The sequence below is a fragment of the Odontesthes bonariensis genome, chromosome 3, assembly GCF_027942865.1.
Source record: "Odontesthes bonariensis isolate fOdoBon6 chromosome 3, fOdoBon6.hap1, whole genome shotgun sequence".
NCBI lineage: Eukaryota > Metazoa > Chordata > Actinopteri > Atheriniformes > Atherinopsidae > Odontesthes > Odontesthes bonariensis.
This window is the reverse complement of record NC_134508.1, coordinates 24,418,419-24,436,959: the sequence shown is the minus strand read 5'-3', so window position 1 is coordinate 24,436,959 and position 18,541 is coordinate 24,418,419. Positions and strand designations below refer to the sequence as shown.

The 18,541-nt window shown below is 38.9% G+C and overlaps 1 protein-coding gene across 1 annotated transcript in view; it reads right to left on the bottom strand.

Moving 5' to 3' along the window:
* The window catches only part of LOC142377260 (calcium-dependent secretion activator 1-like), a 52,249-nt gene that overhangs the window by 13,018 nt on the left and 20,690 nt on the right, over positions 1 to 18,541 (bottom strand). Inside the window, exons 2-3 of the mRNA XM_075461184.1 lie at positions 12,552 to 12,665; positions 9,740 to 10,072 (exon numbers count right to left, since the gene is read on the bottom strand). Coding sequence (XP_075317299.1) covers positions 9,740 to 10,072; positions 12,552 to 12,665 — 447 coding nt within the window. The remainder of the gene's footprint in view (positions 1 to 9,739; positions 10,073 to 12,551; positions 12,666 to 18,541) is intronic.

The window sequence follows — 18,541 nt, the reverse complement described above, 5'->3', positions numbered from 1 at the left end:
AGAGCATCTTGTCATAGAAAAAAAAATCACAATGGTGAGCTTTATGTCCAACAGCAAAAATTCATCCACCATCATTCATAACGGTGACTTATAGTGATTGTTGTGCTTCGGCAGCTCCTTTCCCCCCTGCTGCTGGCAATCTTGTGTCAAAACACTCTGAGTTACGGGCACTACTGGACGGTGGTTCAGGCGACATCTGACACATGCAATCCCATAAGAAATGTCAATGTCATGCCTGGAAATCAATTCAATTCAATTCATTTTTATTTATATAGCGCCAAATACAACAAATGTCATCTCAAGGCACTTAGATAGTAAGTCCAATTCAAGCCAATTGGAATTCAATTAATTAATAATAATCATAATTCATAAAATGATCCAATTCGTTCATATAGAGCCAATTCAAAAACAATTTCCTAGCTAAGAAAACCAACAGATTGCACTGAAAACTTTTTGTTTTTCGGTCCAATCTCCCGGCCTGAGCGGCGTGCCTGAGGCGACTGTGGAGAGAAACGACTCCCTTTTAACAGGAAGAAACCTCTGGCAGAACCAGACTCAGGAAGGGTGGCCATCCGCCTCGACCAGCTGGGGTTTGAGAAGACAGAAAGGGGGGGGGGGGGGGGGGGGGGGGGGGGCAGGGGGCCACCGCGACGGCGGCACTGTAACACCATTCAAAGGATATCTGTTGGAACAGGGAAACACGAGTTAATGACCATAATAATATCACATATACATAAAGAGAGTAAAGTGAGGAAAGGTGTGACAGATGAGGCCCCCCAGCAGTCTAGGCCTATAGCAGCTTAACTATGGGATGTTTCAGGATCACCTGAGCCATCCCTAACTATAAGCTTTATCAAAAAGGAAAGTTTTAAGCCTGGTCTTAAAAGTGGAAAGGGTGTCTGCTTCCCGGACATTTACTGGCAGCTTATTCCACAATAGAGGGGCCTGATAACTGAAGGCTCTGCCTCCCATTCTACTTTTAGAAACTCTGGGAACCTCAAGTAAACCTGCAGTTTGGGAACGAAGTGCTCTGTTAGGAAAATATCTTACAATGAGATCTTTAAGATATGATGGAGCTCGGTCATTAAGAGCTTTATATGTAAGGAGAAGAATCTTAAATTCTATTCTGGATTTAACAGGGAGCCAATGAAGAGAAGCTAAAACTGGAGAAATATGATCTCTCCTGTTAGTTCTCATCAAAACTCTGGCTGCAGCATTTTGGATCAACTGAAGGCTTTTCAGAGAATATGTGGGACAGCCCAATAATAAAGAATTACAGTAGTCCAATCTTGAAGTAACAAATGCATGAATTAGTTTTTCTGCATCACTCTGAGACAAGATGTTCCTGATTTTAACAATATTACGAAGATGAAAGAAGGCAGTCCTAGAAACCTGTTTTATATGCGAGTCAAATGATAAGTTCTGGTCAAAAATAACTCCAAGGTTCCTCACTGTAGAACTAGAAGCCAAGGAAATACCATCTAGAGTAACTATATAGCTAGACAATTTCTCCCTGAAACGCTCAGATCCAAAGATAACGACTTCAGTTTTGTCTGAATTTAGCAGCAGACAGTTCTGAGTCATCCAGGTCTTTATGTCTTTAAGACATGCTTGTAGTCTGACCAACCTATTGGGTTCATCTGGTTTTATAGATAAGTACAGCTGAGTATCATCAGCATAGCAATGGAAATTTATGCCATGCTGTCTAATAATGTTACCTAATGGAAGCATGTATAAAGTAAAAAGAATCGGTCCAAGCACAGAACCCTGGGGAACTCCATGACTTACTCTGGTGTGTGAGGAAGATTCTTCATTTACAAGAACAAACTGAAATCTATCAGATAAATATGACTTAAACCAGCCTAATGCAGTTCCTTTAATCCCAATAACATGTTCAAGTCTGTGTAATAAGATACTGTGATCGACCGTATCAAATGCAGCACTGAGATCCAACAGGACAAGCACAGACACAAGTCCGCTATCAGAGGCTAAGAGGAGATCATTGGTAACTTTCAGCAGTGCAGTTTCTGTGCTATGATGCACTCTGAATCCTGACTGAAACTCTTCAAACAGATTATTTCTGTGTAAGTGATCACAAAGCTGAGCTGCAACTATTTTTTCAAGAACTTTAGACATAAAAGGGAGATTGGATATAGGTCTATAATGAGCCAACACTTCTGAATCAAGAGTAGGTTTTTTAAGTAAAGGTTTAATTACAGCAACCTTAAAAGTCTGAGGTACATATCCTGTCAACAAAGACAGATTGATCAAATCCAATATGGAAGTGTCAATTAATGGGAAAACCTCCTTGAACAGTCTGGTTGGGATTGGGTCTAAAACACAAGTTGATGGTTTAGAAGAGATTATTGCTGTTGTTAGTTCAGAGAGATCAACTGGGCAGAAGCCGTCTAAATACAAATCAGGTTCTAAAGATACTTCTAAAGCTGCTGTACTTGATGATACATCACTAATAATAGTGGGAAGGACTCCATCAATCTTCTCTCTGATAGAAACAATTTTATTAATAAAGAAGCTCATGAAATCATCACTGCTGAGAGTTAAAGGAATAACTGGCTCAGCAGAGCTCGGACTCTTAGTCAGACTGGCTACAGTGCTGAAAGGAAACCTGGGATTATTCTTATTCTCTTCTATCAATGATGAATAATAAGCAGTTCTAGCTTTACGAAGGGCTTTCTTATACATTGTTAAACTATCTTTCCAGACTAACTGAGACTCTTCTAAATTAGAGGAACGCCACTGTCTCTCCAGCTTTCTTGCAGTCTGCTTTAAAGCACGCAGCTGTGAATTATACCAAGGAGCCAACCTCTTCTGACTGATTACCTTCCTTTTCAGAGGGGCAACATTGTCCAGTGCTGTACGCATTGAAACTATAGTGCTGTCAACAAGAGAGTCAAGTGTTGCTGGAGTAAAGTCTAGGTAGTCGTCCTCTGTCATATCTGCACATGGCAGTGAAGAAAAGGATGATGGAATTAATTCTTTAAATCTGGTTACAGCATCCTCTGATAGACACCTTCTATACGTAAATTTCTTCTCAGAAACTGTATAGTCAAGTAATGTAAACTCAAAGGTTATCAGAAAATGGTCAGATAAGACAGGGTTATGAGGGAACACTGTTAACTGTTCACTCTCAATGCCATAAGTCAGCACAAGATCAAGGGTGTGATTAAAGCTGCAGTCTGCAACTCTTTTTCAAGCATAATGCCTGGAACTGTCCGGGGATTCTGAAAGTAGTACATTAAATACCCCAATACAAAAAAAAAATGAGTTCTCTAGGTCCCCTATATGTCCCGCTAGGTCCCTCCAAAGCCAGCAGGTTTGTTTACAAAATTGCAGACCGGACCGGTAAAAGGTAACCAATCAGGTTTACGAGCTGGGCTCTGCTGCCTGTCAATCACCGATTGTGCACGCGCGATACAAGGTAGGCTCGTCCCCACGCTTATTTATCTGGACTATTGAACTTCATTTCGGGCTTGTCTACTTACTGTGTCTTCCATGATCGCAAATGACAGGTGAGTTGATGAATGAGGAGTCGTGTAGGCGCATCTGGCGTGCACGTAGACGTGCACGAGTTCTCATGTGTTTTGAAGGGGCGGGACAGGAAATTGAATAACTTTTTATTTTTCGGTTAAAAAATAAGCATTTCTTGCATTTTGCGACTACGGAGGTCACCGTTTTCAACTTCAAGCGTTCTGATAGATCATGTAAACTCTTAAAATGCCAAAAAGTAGGACTTTACATATGACAACAACAAATCCTGCAGACTGCAGCTTTAAGGCAGTGAGTCGGTCTGTGAACACTCTGAGAAAATCCAATAGAGTCCAATATAGAATTAAAGTTCACTCCTCCTCCTCTGCCTGTGGTTCGAGGAATGTGAACATTTAAACAGTCAGAGGGAGTTGCTTCATTAATGCTAACATGATCCTCCTGCTGCAGCCAGGTTTCTGTAAGACAAAATATATCAATATGATGATCACAAATCAACTCATTCACTAACAGAGACTTCGAAAGGAGAGATCTGATATTCAGCAAACCACATTTAATAGTTTGATGTTTTTGTTTAGTTAAAGTTTTTGTTTTAATAATTTCTTTTTGCACAAGAGGATTTGCTCCTTTTGTGTTAATCGATTGGGTGGGTAGCAGCAGGTGGGAAGCTGCAGAGAAGTGTGTAAGACTACAACTCTGCATCCTGGTCTGAGCCCTGGGTTGTCATGTTTTAGGGTGGCAAATAAATTCATCCATATTTCTAGAAATGAGAGCTGCTCCTTCCAAAGTGGGATGGATGCCGTCTCTCCTCATCAGACCAGGTTTTCTCCAGAAAGATTGCCAATTATCTATGTAGCCCACGTTGTTTGCTGGACACCATCTAGACAACCAGCGATTGTAGGACGACATGCGGCTAAACATGTCATCGCTGGTCAGATTTGGCAGGGGTCCAGAGAAAACTACGGAGTCCGACATTGTTTTGGCAAAATCACACACCGATGCAACATTAATTTTAGTGACCTCCGATTGGCGTAACCGGGTGTCATTAACGCCGACGTGAATAACTATTTTACCATATTTACGTTTATCCTTAGCCAGCAGTTTTAAATAGGATTCTATGTCGCCCGCTCTGTCGCAGCTTGGACAGTCTGTGTCTGAGATTGCATTTTTACCTTCATATGTGTTTGCTTCCCCCCTCCCACAAAAAAACCCCACAGAACTCACAAAACACAAACACAAAAGACGTTAATCCATATGTCCAGAAAAATTTCCACAAACAAACAAAAAAAAATCCTTCCTGTGGAAGGGGAACAAAGATGATGGCGATCTCTGTGAACTAATAGCCACCACCTACTGTGCCGCACAGAGCCCTAACAAACAACTACTAAAAGGTCATTGTTGTCAATGACCCACAGGCACAATACAGGTGGACAAGCAAACACATATGAAATTAAGACTGGAAAAAGGTATATTTCTCACTCTATTATGGAAGCTGACAGCAGAGCTGCTAAATGAAGGCGACACTGCCTTAGCCAAGTTGACAGCAGGTTAAATGGACGGAACAGAGGCGGGTGGGAATTTAACAGCCCAGCTGAAAACAGCTTCCCAGGTGGCTGCTGGGACATTAGCAGCAGACACCAAACACGGTCACAGAGGGGATTCTTGTGAAGAACAAAGAACTGGGCAGCAGGGCTTGCTTGGACCGGGAGGAGTTGCAGCAGCTGGTCTATATTTAGGCTTGTTGATGTTAAAATGTGCAGAGTGAGATCAAGCTTATCCTTTGAGAATGTAGCATCATTTCCTAATTAGGAAATCTTATCAGTACATTTTTAAAGATTCTTCTCAAACTCTAAAGGGGTCTAAAGGGGTCAACTGGGGAATTGTTAACTGCCAAAGTGTAGATAGTCTAAATGTTGGTTAACATGTCAGTGTTTAGCATCAAAAGAGACAGATGTCAAACCAATCCTAAATCAAATGAAAAGGAAAGATTCAGGAAAAATTCAGCACTTTAAACAACCCATCTTAAATGCTCATGTTACTTTGCCTGATGTGAAAACAACAATAAAACATTTTGAAAATAAAATGAGTTTTTCATGTGAGATCTTTTTGCAAAGATGGGTTTTTTTGTCAAGGACAAATTTAATCTTTCATTTTTGTTCCCCTGTAATAAACATTGTCCAGATTCTATGAAGTGGGTGCAGTCATTTCAGCACCACTGCTCTTTCAGCTAAGAGGTGGCTCGGCAGGCATGGCAAATGCTCTCATCCTCTCCCACCCCTTTGTGCAGTGAAGAGGTTCCATTATGCAATTATATCAGCTACAGGCTAAACCAGGAAGAGCTCTTGCCACATTTCCTAACTAACAGTTGCTGACAAGACAAATTAAAGAGGAACAGGAAGAGCCTCCTTCAAAGTCTGTCACAGGCAGAGCTGATCTGAGTATGGTCTGCAGGTCTGGGTTGGGGGGCATACAATGATTTATGGCTCTGTTGGGAGAAAACTCTCCTCCTGATGGGCCCGGGCTTAACTTTGACTCCCAGGCTTCGGTAATTCAATCAGCCACTTGATATTAGGGAATCATTTTATGTGAGTAAGAGTGCAATGGTCTGAATAAATATCTAGTTTAAAAATCCCAGAATAAAAATCTGTAAGGAGCGTCAGCATTAATCTTGCTCAAACAATTTAGTAGTCAACAGAAAATATATCTATAGTCATAACAACCAATGAATTACAAGTAGCTTTTTGATAGGTTGTAAGAATGTTATCTGTACGTCTTTATGTATGGAAGTTACCTGAATATAAACAGGATTTAGGCCAAAAAATGCAGACATTATATGATCAGTTTGAATGTGTTATTCCCATACTTTTATACGTCAACCACAATTATTCATTCATTCATCAAGTAAACAACTGAGGAATTGTTGCAGCATTCAACATAGCTAGCAGCTACCTTTATAATAAAAATGAAAGCTGTCAATGATAATATAACTATCACTTTTACCTTTTTTCAATGTGTACTAATCAATACTTTATATATCAACACACTTTACTCAGTAAAATGTTGACTTATGAGGCAATAAGCACAGAGACTGCACACCAAGTCTGTAGGAAGCATTTTAGCATAATTAGCTTATTGTTTTGGTCTTATTTAGCCAGTTTACCTCGAATTGGGCTGCTGCTCAAAGCAAACGGTAAGCATGGAAAACTAGCTTGGTACCCTTTCCCACTTCACTCAAGAGCCAGATATTAGCTGGTATTTGCAGGTCAAACTGGAGAGAAACAACTTGCTAACATTTGTGACATTTCCTAGCTTCCATCTATGGAAATATTAAAACATTACATTCTGCTGGTCAACCAGCATAATACTCTTCTGTAGGAGGGGGAGACACACTAGCTCAAATGATCAGATTTATGCTTGATGGATCAGAGGACCAGTTTAACAATATCATACCACAGTTGTTAAGTAACTGTATGTACCTTGTGAGCTACACACTGGGATACTTTTGTAAAGAACTGGCTCTGAATTGTTAGCCTGGGTGCCAGCCGAACTTAGCCCCGCCCATAAAAGTTTTGGTCGGGAAGTTCGGTCTGGCTCTGCTCAGTTGGGAAATCATTATGCCCGACCAAGAATTGGTCGGACCAATCAGATTGCCAGGGCGGGCTTTATACGATGATGGACAGATGATCAACAGGGACATTATCGAGTACGTCACTAAAGAGCTGAACATGGCTGCCGCTGGAGAGCTAGGGTGTGTAGATTCTGCCATCGAGTCTGTTCTACAGGATCTCCACATTGCATTCATTTTGAAAGACGAACAGAGGAACGTGATAAAGGCTTTTATCGATAGAAAATATGTTTTTGCCGTCCTTCCTACAACAAGTGTGTGTTGCTTAATCTACGTCACATACTACGTTGCTCTGATTGGTTGTAGGTCTATCCAATTGAGCGAAGAGGCATTTTTTCTCCTGGTTCGGTTGAAACACGCCACATACTCAAATCTCTATTGAGCAGTATCAGACTCACATTCTGACTAGAATCGTGAGTATGACGTAGTCAGGCTACTGAATTGTACCACAGAGGTTCAAAACTGTCTGCAGAGTTTTGCAGACTTAAGATCATTGCTAATTAGTCTTTTTGACTTTGAAACATAATTTCATCTTCTCTGTGATTTTAAAATCTTTATGTTTGGCTGAGTGGTTAATAAGATATTTTTCTGTGATGAGATCAACTCAGAATGCATTTTTATTTCTGCTGTACTCTTAAACTAGAAACGAAGTCTAGAAAATAATGTCAAATCTTTTTTCTTTCCATTTTTGGAAAATGCTACTAAAGGAAGAATTATAAGTGAACATAACACTAAACCAATTTTTTTTTTGCTGTGTTGACACCAAACATTTTTTTACATTAATCTGGTTATGTTTGGTGTCGCCGCAGATTAATAACTGGGCAGCCATCAGGAAGCAGAGCACACTCAAAATCTGGTTTGCACAGCAGCTATATCGGTCCGATCCGTCCGTTAGTCATTTCCAGGGGCTGCTCTTACTTTAGTGTGAGACAGAAATAAACCAGCGCTTTCTTTTGACTATTTGGATGTGGCTGCAAAAAATGGAAATCCCTTGTGATAACAGCTAAAACATGATAGCATTAAAATCCCAGCCAATCCATGAGAAGCTGTCATTAGATGCCAGCAGCCCTACGCCATACTGACTGGATTGCCACATCTCCTTTCCAGAGAATATTCTATCCTTCAGGAAAGGGCAATATATGACGGCTGATAGTTTCCTGAGAGATGCTCAAAGTCACCATGAGTATTATTCATTACTGCAGCAAACATAGATGAAACGATGCCAAGAACAGCTGGAAAAACAGTTAATGCAAAAAGACAAACAGAAATGTACATTTTGTTCTGTTCCCTCATATCAATATGAATTTAAAACTAATCAGAGCTATGATCTGTTTCTATTTCCCATTCCCCATGTGTCATATGACACATCACAGTTCAAATACATCTCTACACCATCTACAAAGTGCTCACGATAGTGCGTTGTTTATGGCTTACCAGGATGTCTCCATTGTTCATAGCAGAGTATTATATTCCGCATGCAGATTTCTGAGCAAACACTAGCATCTCTACTGCCAGCATAAATAAATGAATAAACAAAAGAACGAAATAAAAAACTAGGTTAGCCATCTTCAAAGGATTGGGAGGAGAAATACACACAGGATATGAGGGCTGTGATGATGTATTGCACCTCTGCATTATGAGGTTCACACTAATGAGCGCTCATGCAGAACAGACCTCGTATTGATTTTTTTTCCAGCTGAGACATTCAAACAATACTGAACAATCTAATTTGTTTAACAGTAACTCTTGCCATCTCCTTAGATCTATAGGTTAGCAGTTGCTAAAAGGGGGCTGACACCTGAGCCAAAGAAATTCAGCAATTTAAAAACAAGTTGGCCTCAAAGAGGCATATCCATTAGGTCTAAATAAAATGAAGAGGAACTTTGGACATTAAATGCTAAGCAGATGTATAGGTGTCAGAGGTTTCCTCCAAATCCTGTTGGGGTAAGACTTTTAATCAATCTCCAGTAGAAGGACAACATTAGTGCTGCTTCCAGCAATCCAACCGAGAGCAGTAAAGACGGCAAAGGGAGGAGAGTTATGTCTGACACAAGCACTCCAGAGTCCACTATTATCCACCAGAAATCTCAACATATGTCCCTGACAATGAAGTATCAGGGGATTTATCTCAAGGATATTTTTTTGATTTTATAGTATTTCAATGATTTAACATGTTTAATATCACTGTTAACAATTACATATCTGAGAAAACTGCGTTCCAAGTTAATTAATTAGTTTTTATTTTCATTAATGTAAATGTATGTATAAGCATTCTGGTTGATATGCCATCAATAGATGGCAGGCTCATAGTACAATAAGGTAAAAGGCTTCCAGTGTTTTAAAAAGGAAAAAAAAGGAAATTGTGCGAACGTATATATGGTCACGAAGCCATGCATCTTCAAAACGGAAGATCTAATACTGGAGATTTTTGGACAATAAGACATAACTGTGATAGTGCATAATGCTGGAGAGTCCATGCTCTGAAAGGAGGTTATATGTGAAACTGATGTCTTCAGCAAACCAATCAATTAATACTGAATTTAACCAGCACTGAAGTATTTCAATTTGCAAACCCTAGAAGACTGGTCACAAGCTGGTTTGATAACTCACCTGACAGACCTGATAAAGCAGTTGGTGCTCAAACTTTTTGATGCAGAGGATATTCTGGAACATCTCATACAGCTGGTCCTTGCTGAGGATCAGCTCAGAGGCCGCGCTGGCTGTCATGCGTTGCTGAGCTTTTCGTGGATCCTCATCACCACGGGAGATAGTGTCAAATTTGGCCATCCAGGAGCTGAGCACTGTCTCCTTGCTCAGGCCATCAATCTCCGGAAGGCTTCGCACACGCTTTTCGATGTGCCTCTTGAACACTTCCCTGAAATCACCGGCTGAGAAGCCGCCACTCTGGACCATCTTAGCCACACGGTCACTCTTCAGGAAAACCTATGTTGTGAGAGACCCGTGTCAATAGTTGTAGTAAACAAACCATTTCATTGTCTCATCAGTTTCGAGATCTTAGGCTTTTGTGCTTCCATACCTTCTTCTTTCAGGAAAAAAAATATCCAAGAAAAGTATTTAGCGTTAACTGTTTGGACAATACAATTTAGACATAAGATAGAAAATAGAAGATTGTCCAAATGAAAGTAGTCAACTATGAAATTGTAAAAGAAAAACAAAGCAGTCAACATTTTGTGTTGAATAATCACAGGATTGTATGTGTTGCTGTCATTTTACAAGAGGCAGAATGCCTGTGTTAGCAAGCTAACAGGGACAGAGACAGGCAAGATTTCATTGTCACTGCAGGAAGTGAAGTAACCATCCGAGCTGATGGCTTTGTCACTTTGACGGTCACATTTTGTTCTTAGCATCATGGCGACACAGCAGCAGCCCCTGAAACATCATGTTACTTAGAGTAAGTTTCATTGAGAAACAAGGTCTGCAGGATGAAACTGATGTTTAATCAGTCTTCTTGGATTCCTATAGACCTGAGGAACATTTTTACCACGAAAAAAAATACACACAGCAACCTGTTACAATCTGTAGTCTATTATGCTAATCTTACAATAAAAATGTCACATGAAACATGGACATGATTGGACAACAATTATTGTCTAGCACACTTTTGCTTTAGAAACTTTTATTGTAAAACATATCCTTACAAAGACCATGAAATCTAATAGATTCATAAAGCTGTTTCAACAGATGATGTCTCTTTTTATGGTAAACACGGCCTTTTTACACCAAACCAACACCAAGAACTAGTGGCGACAGCGGAACCCCTGCTGTGTCTCCTAACATTGAACGCTTCAGAAAAAAAATTGCTTTCTAAACACATCACAAAGGCAAAAAACCTGCAGACTGCGACGAACAATATACAGTACCTTCCACACAAAGACACTGTCAGTGAAGAGTGAAGCAGGAGTCAGAAAACTGTTTAAGTAAGGTTAACAAAGCACCATATGGTGTAAAAGGGCCTTTATACACTATGCTGATAAACCCTGTCGAGAAAGTCTGTAGCATCTGTGACCGTCTGTCTCACTTGTCTTTTCTGTAAGTAACGCACCATTGCCTCTGTCAGGCTCCGTCAGGGCTTTTTTTCAGACATTTCTACATGTTGCATCGCTGTCAGGTCAGACAGACGAGAGAGATCCTTGACTGGCTGTTGAACGCAGTAAAGGACCCCTGTAGTACGTTTGTGCGACTTTAACCATGGTATCTTTCAGACCATAAACCTTAAAGTCTTAAAAAGACCTACATGTACAAAACAATCCATATGATGTGTTACTTTCAATCGAAACACATGTTTATACACGTCAGAACAGCTGATACCAGAGCTAGGCCCATGTTGGATGATAAGTAATGAATCAACAGTGACCTGACTTTATACAAACATTTTGTTCATGTTTTTTTACCCGACTGAATCATTTATTGACTCCTGCTCGAGTTCGTCAGAGTTGGAGGTTGTCTTTGCGGTGCTTTCAAGAGCAAAATTTTTTTTCCCTGACACCGCTGACATGAGGAGACACAGCAGGAGGGTCTGCAGTCACCGCTTGCTTTGGATGTCAGTTTGGTGCATAGGAGCCCTAAAACATCTCAGGACCATACTTTACAGAGCATACTTTGTGCACACTTTCTTTTGTGGGGTTTTTTTCAGCATTTTTGCAGATGTAAATTATCTTCAGCAGGAGTCATATCTTATGTTATAATCCTCATTTAAAAATAACATGTTTGTTTTTAAGTCTGATCTGATAGATAGGAAAGCCTATACAGTACGTGAGCAGGCAAAGAGAGGTATCTCATTTCAAACTTCCGATTGTCAATTTAGAAAATTAATACTTTAGATTTCAGTCATTATTTACACAATTCTGAGGAATCAAATCCCATTAAATTAATTTCCTGGTTTTATTGTCTAGTTTGTTTTTCTATCACGCATTCAGTTTTTAACATATCCTCTTTAATGTCTTTTACACTGTATGCATCATAATAATGACTTTTCCCTCCGCAGATTGAATAGTGAGGCTGTATAAGATGGCTGTGTCAACCACATGCTCTGACTCATAATCTGTGCAGGGAAAAGCTTCAGCCACCATTTTACCACTTAGTCTTTTGAATTCAGGCATTTTGACATACAATAACAAACAGCACTATGTCATGTTTTTTTACTTTTCAGACCGAATGCTGGTTTGAAATTTTATAAAGAATCAAAAAGGTTATATAAATATATACAAAAACAAAAACAAATACTATACATTATTTGAATAAAATATGCAGCTGCATTTTTATGTTAAAAATCAGACAGAAAAACATATCTATGAACAAGCTACGCAAGAATAATAGATCAAATGATTTCAAAGCATCAATCTCTCATGTATGCATAAAAAGTGGATGTGACTGTGAATGTGCTGCTATGGTGTGTTATTACCTCGTAGTAACTCTGCACAGCATTGATGAATGCCTCATCAGCTACAATTTGTGTGTCTCCATTGAGGAAAGCCTGGAAGCGATCCTTGGTCTGCTGAAGCTGTTGCTTGGTTATCTTTGGAGGCAAGGACAAACAGTACAGAAAAATTGTCAAAACAAGCACATACAGTTTAAACTACATACTCAACCATTTTCTAACAGCAAACATTCTCTTTCTCAGATATTTTTTTCAGCTCCTCTTGAAGGAAACATAAGCAAACGTTACACACGGGTGTTATTACCCACGGTTTTCTATGAATTGACTTTTGTCATCCAACTTTAGACAGGCATCATCTAGCAGTTGACTAAAAATGTAATAGTATTATAATATTAATAATAAGGTACTCTAAAATCATCTGTTACCTCAAGCTATAATATAAAGTTCCAGAACTTTATTGCAGGGGATTTCAGCTACAAACTCGTTCTTTTAGTAATTTCGGGGCAATTTTGACAGCTTGTGAGAGCATGAATTTAGATTAAACTGGGAGCTTCACTTTACTTTTTACCTACTGAGCAGAATCACTACCTCTAGTCTAGTCCCCCTCTATTGTGTCCAGTTTGACATCTCTTTTTTTTTTTTATCGTCCCTCATGAGTGAAACCCCACTTTGTCTGAAATCTTCCATCTGGATAACCTCCATAGCCTGAGCTGACGAATCCACCATCACATACACATGCACTCACAGACAGCTGAAAACTGCTCTTGTGGGCATTGTAAATCATGGTCCATTGAAGCTGAAAGGACCCACAAATAGAAGAAATTCCACCCCAATATCACCCAACTGAGTACCTCCAGGCTTCACCTGTGCTTTGTCTTCCTGCCCATGAATACTACAAACAACAGCAGCCAACACATACTCAGCAATATCAAAGAAAAAAAGCACAGTGTTACGTTTTCTTTTTGCCATGCCAGCTTCATAACTTATCGTTCTTGGTTACAATTTGAATCACTTCAGCTCAAACTATCAATGAGCAGATATCCTTGAAATTTGGCCAATCTAGGTCATTTTTTCACTTAGTTAACTCTTGACTCATCATGGTCACAATTAGGTCAGGTTTTTGTACAGTTGGTGTCAGTGACTAAAAATCCAAAACATAAAGACCCTCTTGTTAGTCTAAAGGCCTTTTTACATCAGCCTTTTAAACTGGAACTGATGATCCTTTATTACACATTGGTGCTCGGTGTGAAAGTTCTGAGGCACATGGGCAGTTAAAGTCGATCTGTAACTTATGCACCTCTAAACTGGCAAGGGAAGTAGTGACAGAAGCGAAATGCACTATGTGTGTGAGGGCAAGCTGGGACTGTGGAAATTGTCACTCTAACGGACGCCGCTGTCATCAGTCAGTTGATCCTGCAACACCAGCTTTGCTGTGTGTAAGCCCAAACCAATGCGGTGCTGAGCTGCCTCTGCTTGTCCTCCATTACTAAAGAGAAACAGCCAAGGGTCAACAAGTATGTCTTCTTTTTGCACCAATATGGTAGAACTGTCATGTGAAAATGGGCGTCAGTCTATTGTTTTAAAATTGCAGATAATGCTAACATGCTAAGCTAAAGTAGTCAACATGTGATAAAACCTGTTCTAAAGCAACATGTTAAAATAGTTCTTTTAAGAATTTTAAAGGCTAAGTTGAACTTTTTTGCAGCATCGCAGAGCTGCTGTAAACATTTGAGAGCTGGTTTTTCATCATCAGAGATATGTTTTCAGTGCTGTTTGTCTCTCTGCTTGTCATTAAGGCACAATAGGAACGTCATTCAACCAAAAACAATGTTTTGCACGAATCCACATCTTTAATATAATAAAGCTGGATTTATAGTTGACGCGTTGCTCACGGCGCTGGCGGCTCGTGACGTCAAAATGACCTTGAAAAGACGGCGCAGCGCGTTGTCGTGCACCAGCCGAATTTTGTAACTTTGCGCGCGCTGAGAAGGACAAACTGGATGGACCAACTCAAAAATAGGCTCATGGCTGTATCACGTAAAATATTTTTATTTATAAATAAATTATGTCGTTAGGGATTTGCTGTTGTTTCATTCACTGGCAGCGGCGTTGAGTATTAGCACTATATAAAACCGATCTATTTTTATTATTATTATTATTGTTGCATGCTGAAAGGCAACAATAATTCCCAAGTGTGTCCATTGAAGCACACTAACAAACAAACAAACAAACAAAGGGTAACACAATACACTTAATCCTATAGCAATATTCTAAGTACTATATCAGTCTATAATGGTGAGAACACACCTATTGAACTTTCAACTTCTGCAGACTCATCAGCTATTATGTCAGGAATCTTTCTCTTTTGTCGCCTTTTTTACTAAGCAGCAGTATCATTGATGACAGTGACATCGTTTTCTTCTCGACTTTTGTCGTTGTAGAGTAGCAACCTTTACGGAGCAGCGACACCTCTGTGACGGAGAAGATTGCAACTACTGGCGCATCGAATCGAGCCTTAGACAGTGACAACCCAGACTGTTAGGCGACAAAACTGTGACACACCTTGATATATAGTATATTAAAAAAAGAAAAACAAGGGGAAAAAAATTTTTTTAATCAAATTTAGATCTAAGAATAACAAATTCCTTAAAATAGTCAAATTTAAGTTGAATTAGTATAAGTGAAACGAATGCATTTTGCACTGTGGACCTGCATTATACTTTTAAAATTAGGTTTGATGAAAGAGTGAGTAGGCAGAACTGCTCTACTGGAATTTGTTAGAACTACCATTTGCCACATAAAAGGCAGACATGAGGCGTTTATATCCAATCAGACATAATACTTACGATGCGTCAAATTATATACTTTTAGCCTTTAAATTCTTTAGACGTACCAGTTTCACATGTGTGCTGTGTTTCCATCTCTTCATTTGTTTCAGTTTTGAACTTCACATAGGGGTGGATGTCCTCTGATTGATATCATGCGTTGTTACTGAGTCAGTGACTTATAATCTCCCCCTGACAACTGGCTTTATTCTACAAATTGAAGTTGTTGTATGTATCAAAGAAGCACAGAGACCTGCTGTTACTGAGTGTGGCTGTGCATTCAGTACATCGCAAATGACAGGCACTTGCGTAGGAGTGAGATGCAAAAGTACCACATATAATGTGTCTGTGAGGCAATCTCATCACCATCTGTGTGTCTGTCTTACTACCATAACCCCTCTTTGATAATAAGAAAATAAGGACGATATAATGTCAGAATTCACATCTAGTTTCATCTAGTATGTAGGCAGGAGTGAACATTTAAAATATCATAAATAGACTCGAAGAGGTCAGTCATGACATGACCTCTTCATTGTTTGTTGTAAAAGTGTTATTGATCTAAACACAAAGTATCACAAATCATTTCACCAAGACGTCACTCCTTCTTCTACGTTTTCACAGCGTGAATGTGGATGATATACCACTCAATGCCTAAACATAAAAGTCCCACTCACAACATCAAGCAACTCATCAACATCATCAGAGATCAATACTAGTACTTCTGCTTAAAGGTTTTCGGGTTTATTTATCTTCATAAGAGCAGGATGTGAAAGTAGTGTGGACCCTTCCTGCTATGCTTTGATAGATCTTGGTGTTCAAGGAACATCCTGAGGCAACAAATGCAAATATGAACACCAGTATGAAAATCAGCTGGTCCAGGGGGACATGTTTGTCTTTGCTTGCTTGTCCATTATTTGAAAAATGAGGTGGAGGATAAATAAATCATACAGCATGTCTCTCCTTATACTATACTACACAATATAATGAATAGAATAGCATACAGATGAAGTGTATTTTATTTTTCATTAAAAGATTTGTCACAAATATGATCTTTACTAATCCTGTTTCCTCTCTAGAAATAATGGAAAGACAGAGTGTGTTTTAAACGAGCCTGTACTTCCATGCTCAGAGCATGCTAATGATCTAATATATCAATTAACATCTTTTATATATGGGAAACAATAAATACAAATATTCAAATGTTATATAAATAACATGTAGAAAATAGACGAAAATATTGCCAACTATACCAAATGTTGAGCTGTTAGGCTGCCACCAAAGATGTGCCCAATGCGACAATAAACAATTAAAAAAAATAATTATTATTATTATTTGAGCCAAACAAACTTAAAAGTCTGGGGACAAAGCTAAAGTGACACTTCAAGAACTGATTATTAACACCAACTTTAGAATGATCAAAAACACCAAGAAACACTAGTGCACATACACATTGTATACGCCTAACACCTTCAAAGTACACGTTTCAGAAAGCAGTATTAGTGGTGTTTAGACCAAATGGATTTAGGACCATGTTAATTGCATATTAATGAGCTGTGATTAGAACTGAAACAATTCATCAAGAATCAACTGACACAAAATAATTAAAGCAGTTTTTCTCAATAATCAAACAATGCCTTTGGCCATTTTCAGGCAAAATACCAATTTACTGCTTCTGACCTCAATCATAATATAAATAAAATAACTTTTTGTTTTGTTGTGTTTTTTTCCTTATTTTCTGACGCCAATTTGATAAATAAGAAAATATCAGACATAGTTATCAGTCACGTCAACAATGAAAACTGTTGTAAGTTGCAGCCTTAGCTGTAACAAATGCAGACAGTAGAAGAATGGTCTTCAGTACCCTCACACATCATCAACTTGCATGTAGCCTCAGAATAATTACACAGATACCTGGGTAAAATAAAAAAAAGATGGAATACTATGTTCCAACAGTGACAGAACACATTTGTCCTTTATCTGAAGGTATTAAAATGAAAGGTCAATGCTAATAATACTTTGGCTTCTACTAACAGTTTCTCTTGGCCGATTTGACTTCATGTGACAACACAGCAAGCTGCTAACAATGTGTTTTGCTGCATCTCTGATACAGAGGCACGCAGCAGTAAACTAGGTAAATAGTGTGCACCTCCTCACCAAAGCACACTTCAAACGCATTAAGTATTTATAACTTACAGCTTCAATGCTTTTCATTTCATAGCTGATTAGAGAACTGTGCTGATTAGCAACGAAGCTGATAGATGAGAGAAAATGCCTCCATTTTCATCAGTAAAGCCAGACTCCCAAGACATATTTTCCTGCTTTGCTCATATCGATTCTCTCTCTGTAGCTCTTATCAAGATTGCAGTGTTACAAAGTGATTCATTTGCCTTCAATGAAGTAGGCAGCGGCAACAATCACACGTCACGTATCAATAGGGCACCAATGCCCATGTACAGTAACTTCATTACAGTTTAAACAGAGGATTTGAATTTTAAGTTGAATAATACTCATTGCGGAACATTTATTAGTTTCAATGTGTCTGTAATTTAGGTCCATTAAACATGATCAGATTTTTATTATACGTAATATCACTTATTGGAAATGTGTCTGGCTATAATGGAACATAATTTCAAAGTGTATGACTTGAGCCTCCAACAGAGGTTCATGCTGAGTCTCAACAGGGACACATTTGTTAACACTAATGGTTCTTTAGAAAATTGAAAAAGGATTTTTCTGAATATTGCTATATGCAACGATTTTTTCACAATTTCAGTGCAAAGGGAAAGTACATGAGTTTGCCATGAAATTATTGTCATTTTCTTATTAATTAAAAGGTACATTTTTGGTTATCTAATCTATCTGCAACCCAGTCTCACCAGAAATTGCGAAATAGGACTGTTTGTGTACACGTCCAATATGTAGTACTTTCACAATCCGGGACTTGAAAATTACAAGGTGACATTTTTTTGTATTGTACTCGTTCTGTGTTGCGTGACTGGACTGGTGGTATGACCAGTGTAGCAGTCACAGTGCCGTGTGGATTAAGAGTTTTTCAAACTTTGACAAAACCAACATTCCTGTGGGGGATGTTTACGTATGTGGATATAAACCAGATCTTCATTTTCTTTCCACAAAGGAAAAAGAGACAGAAACTGCCTAATTTACGTTGATCTTCTACCCTCTTTAGAG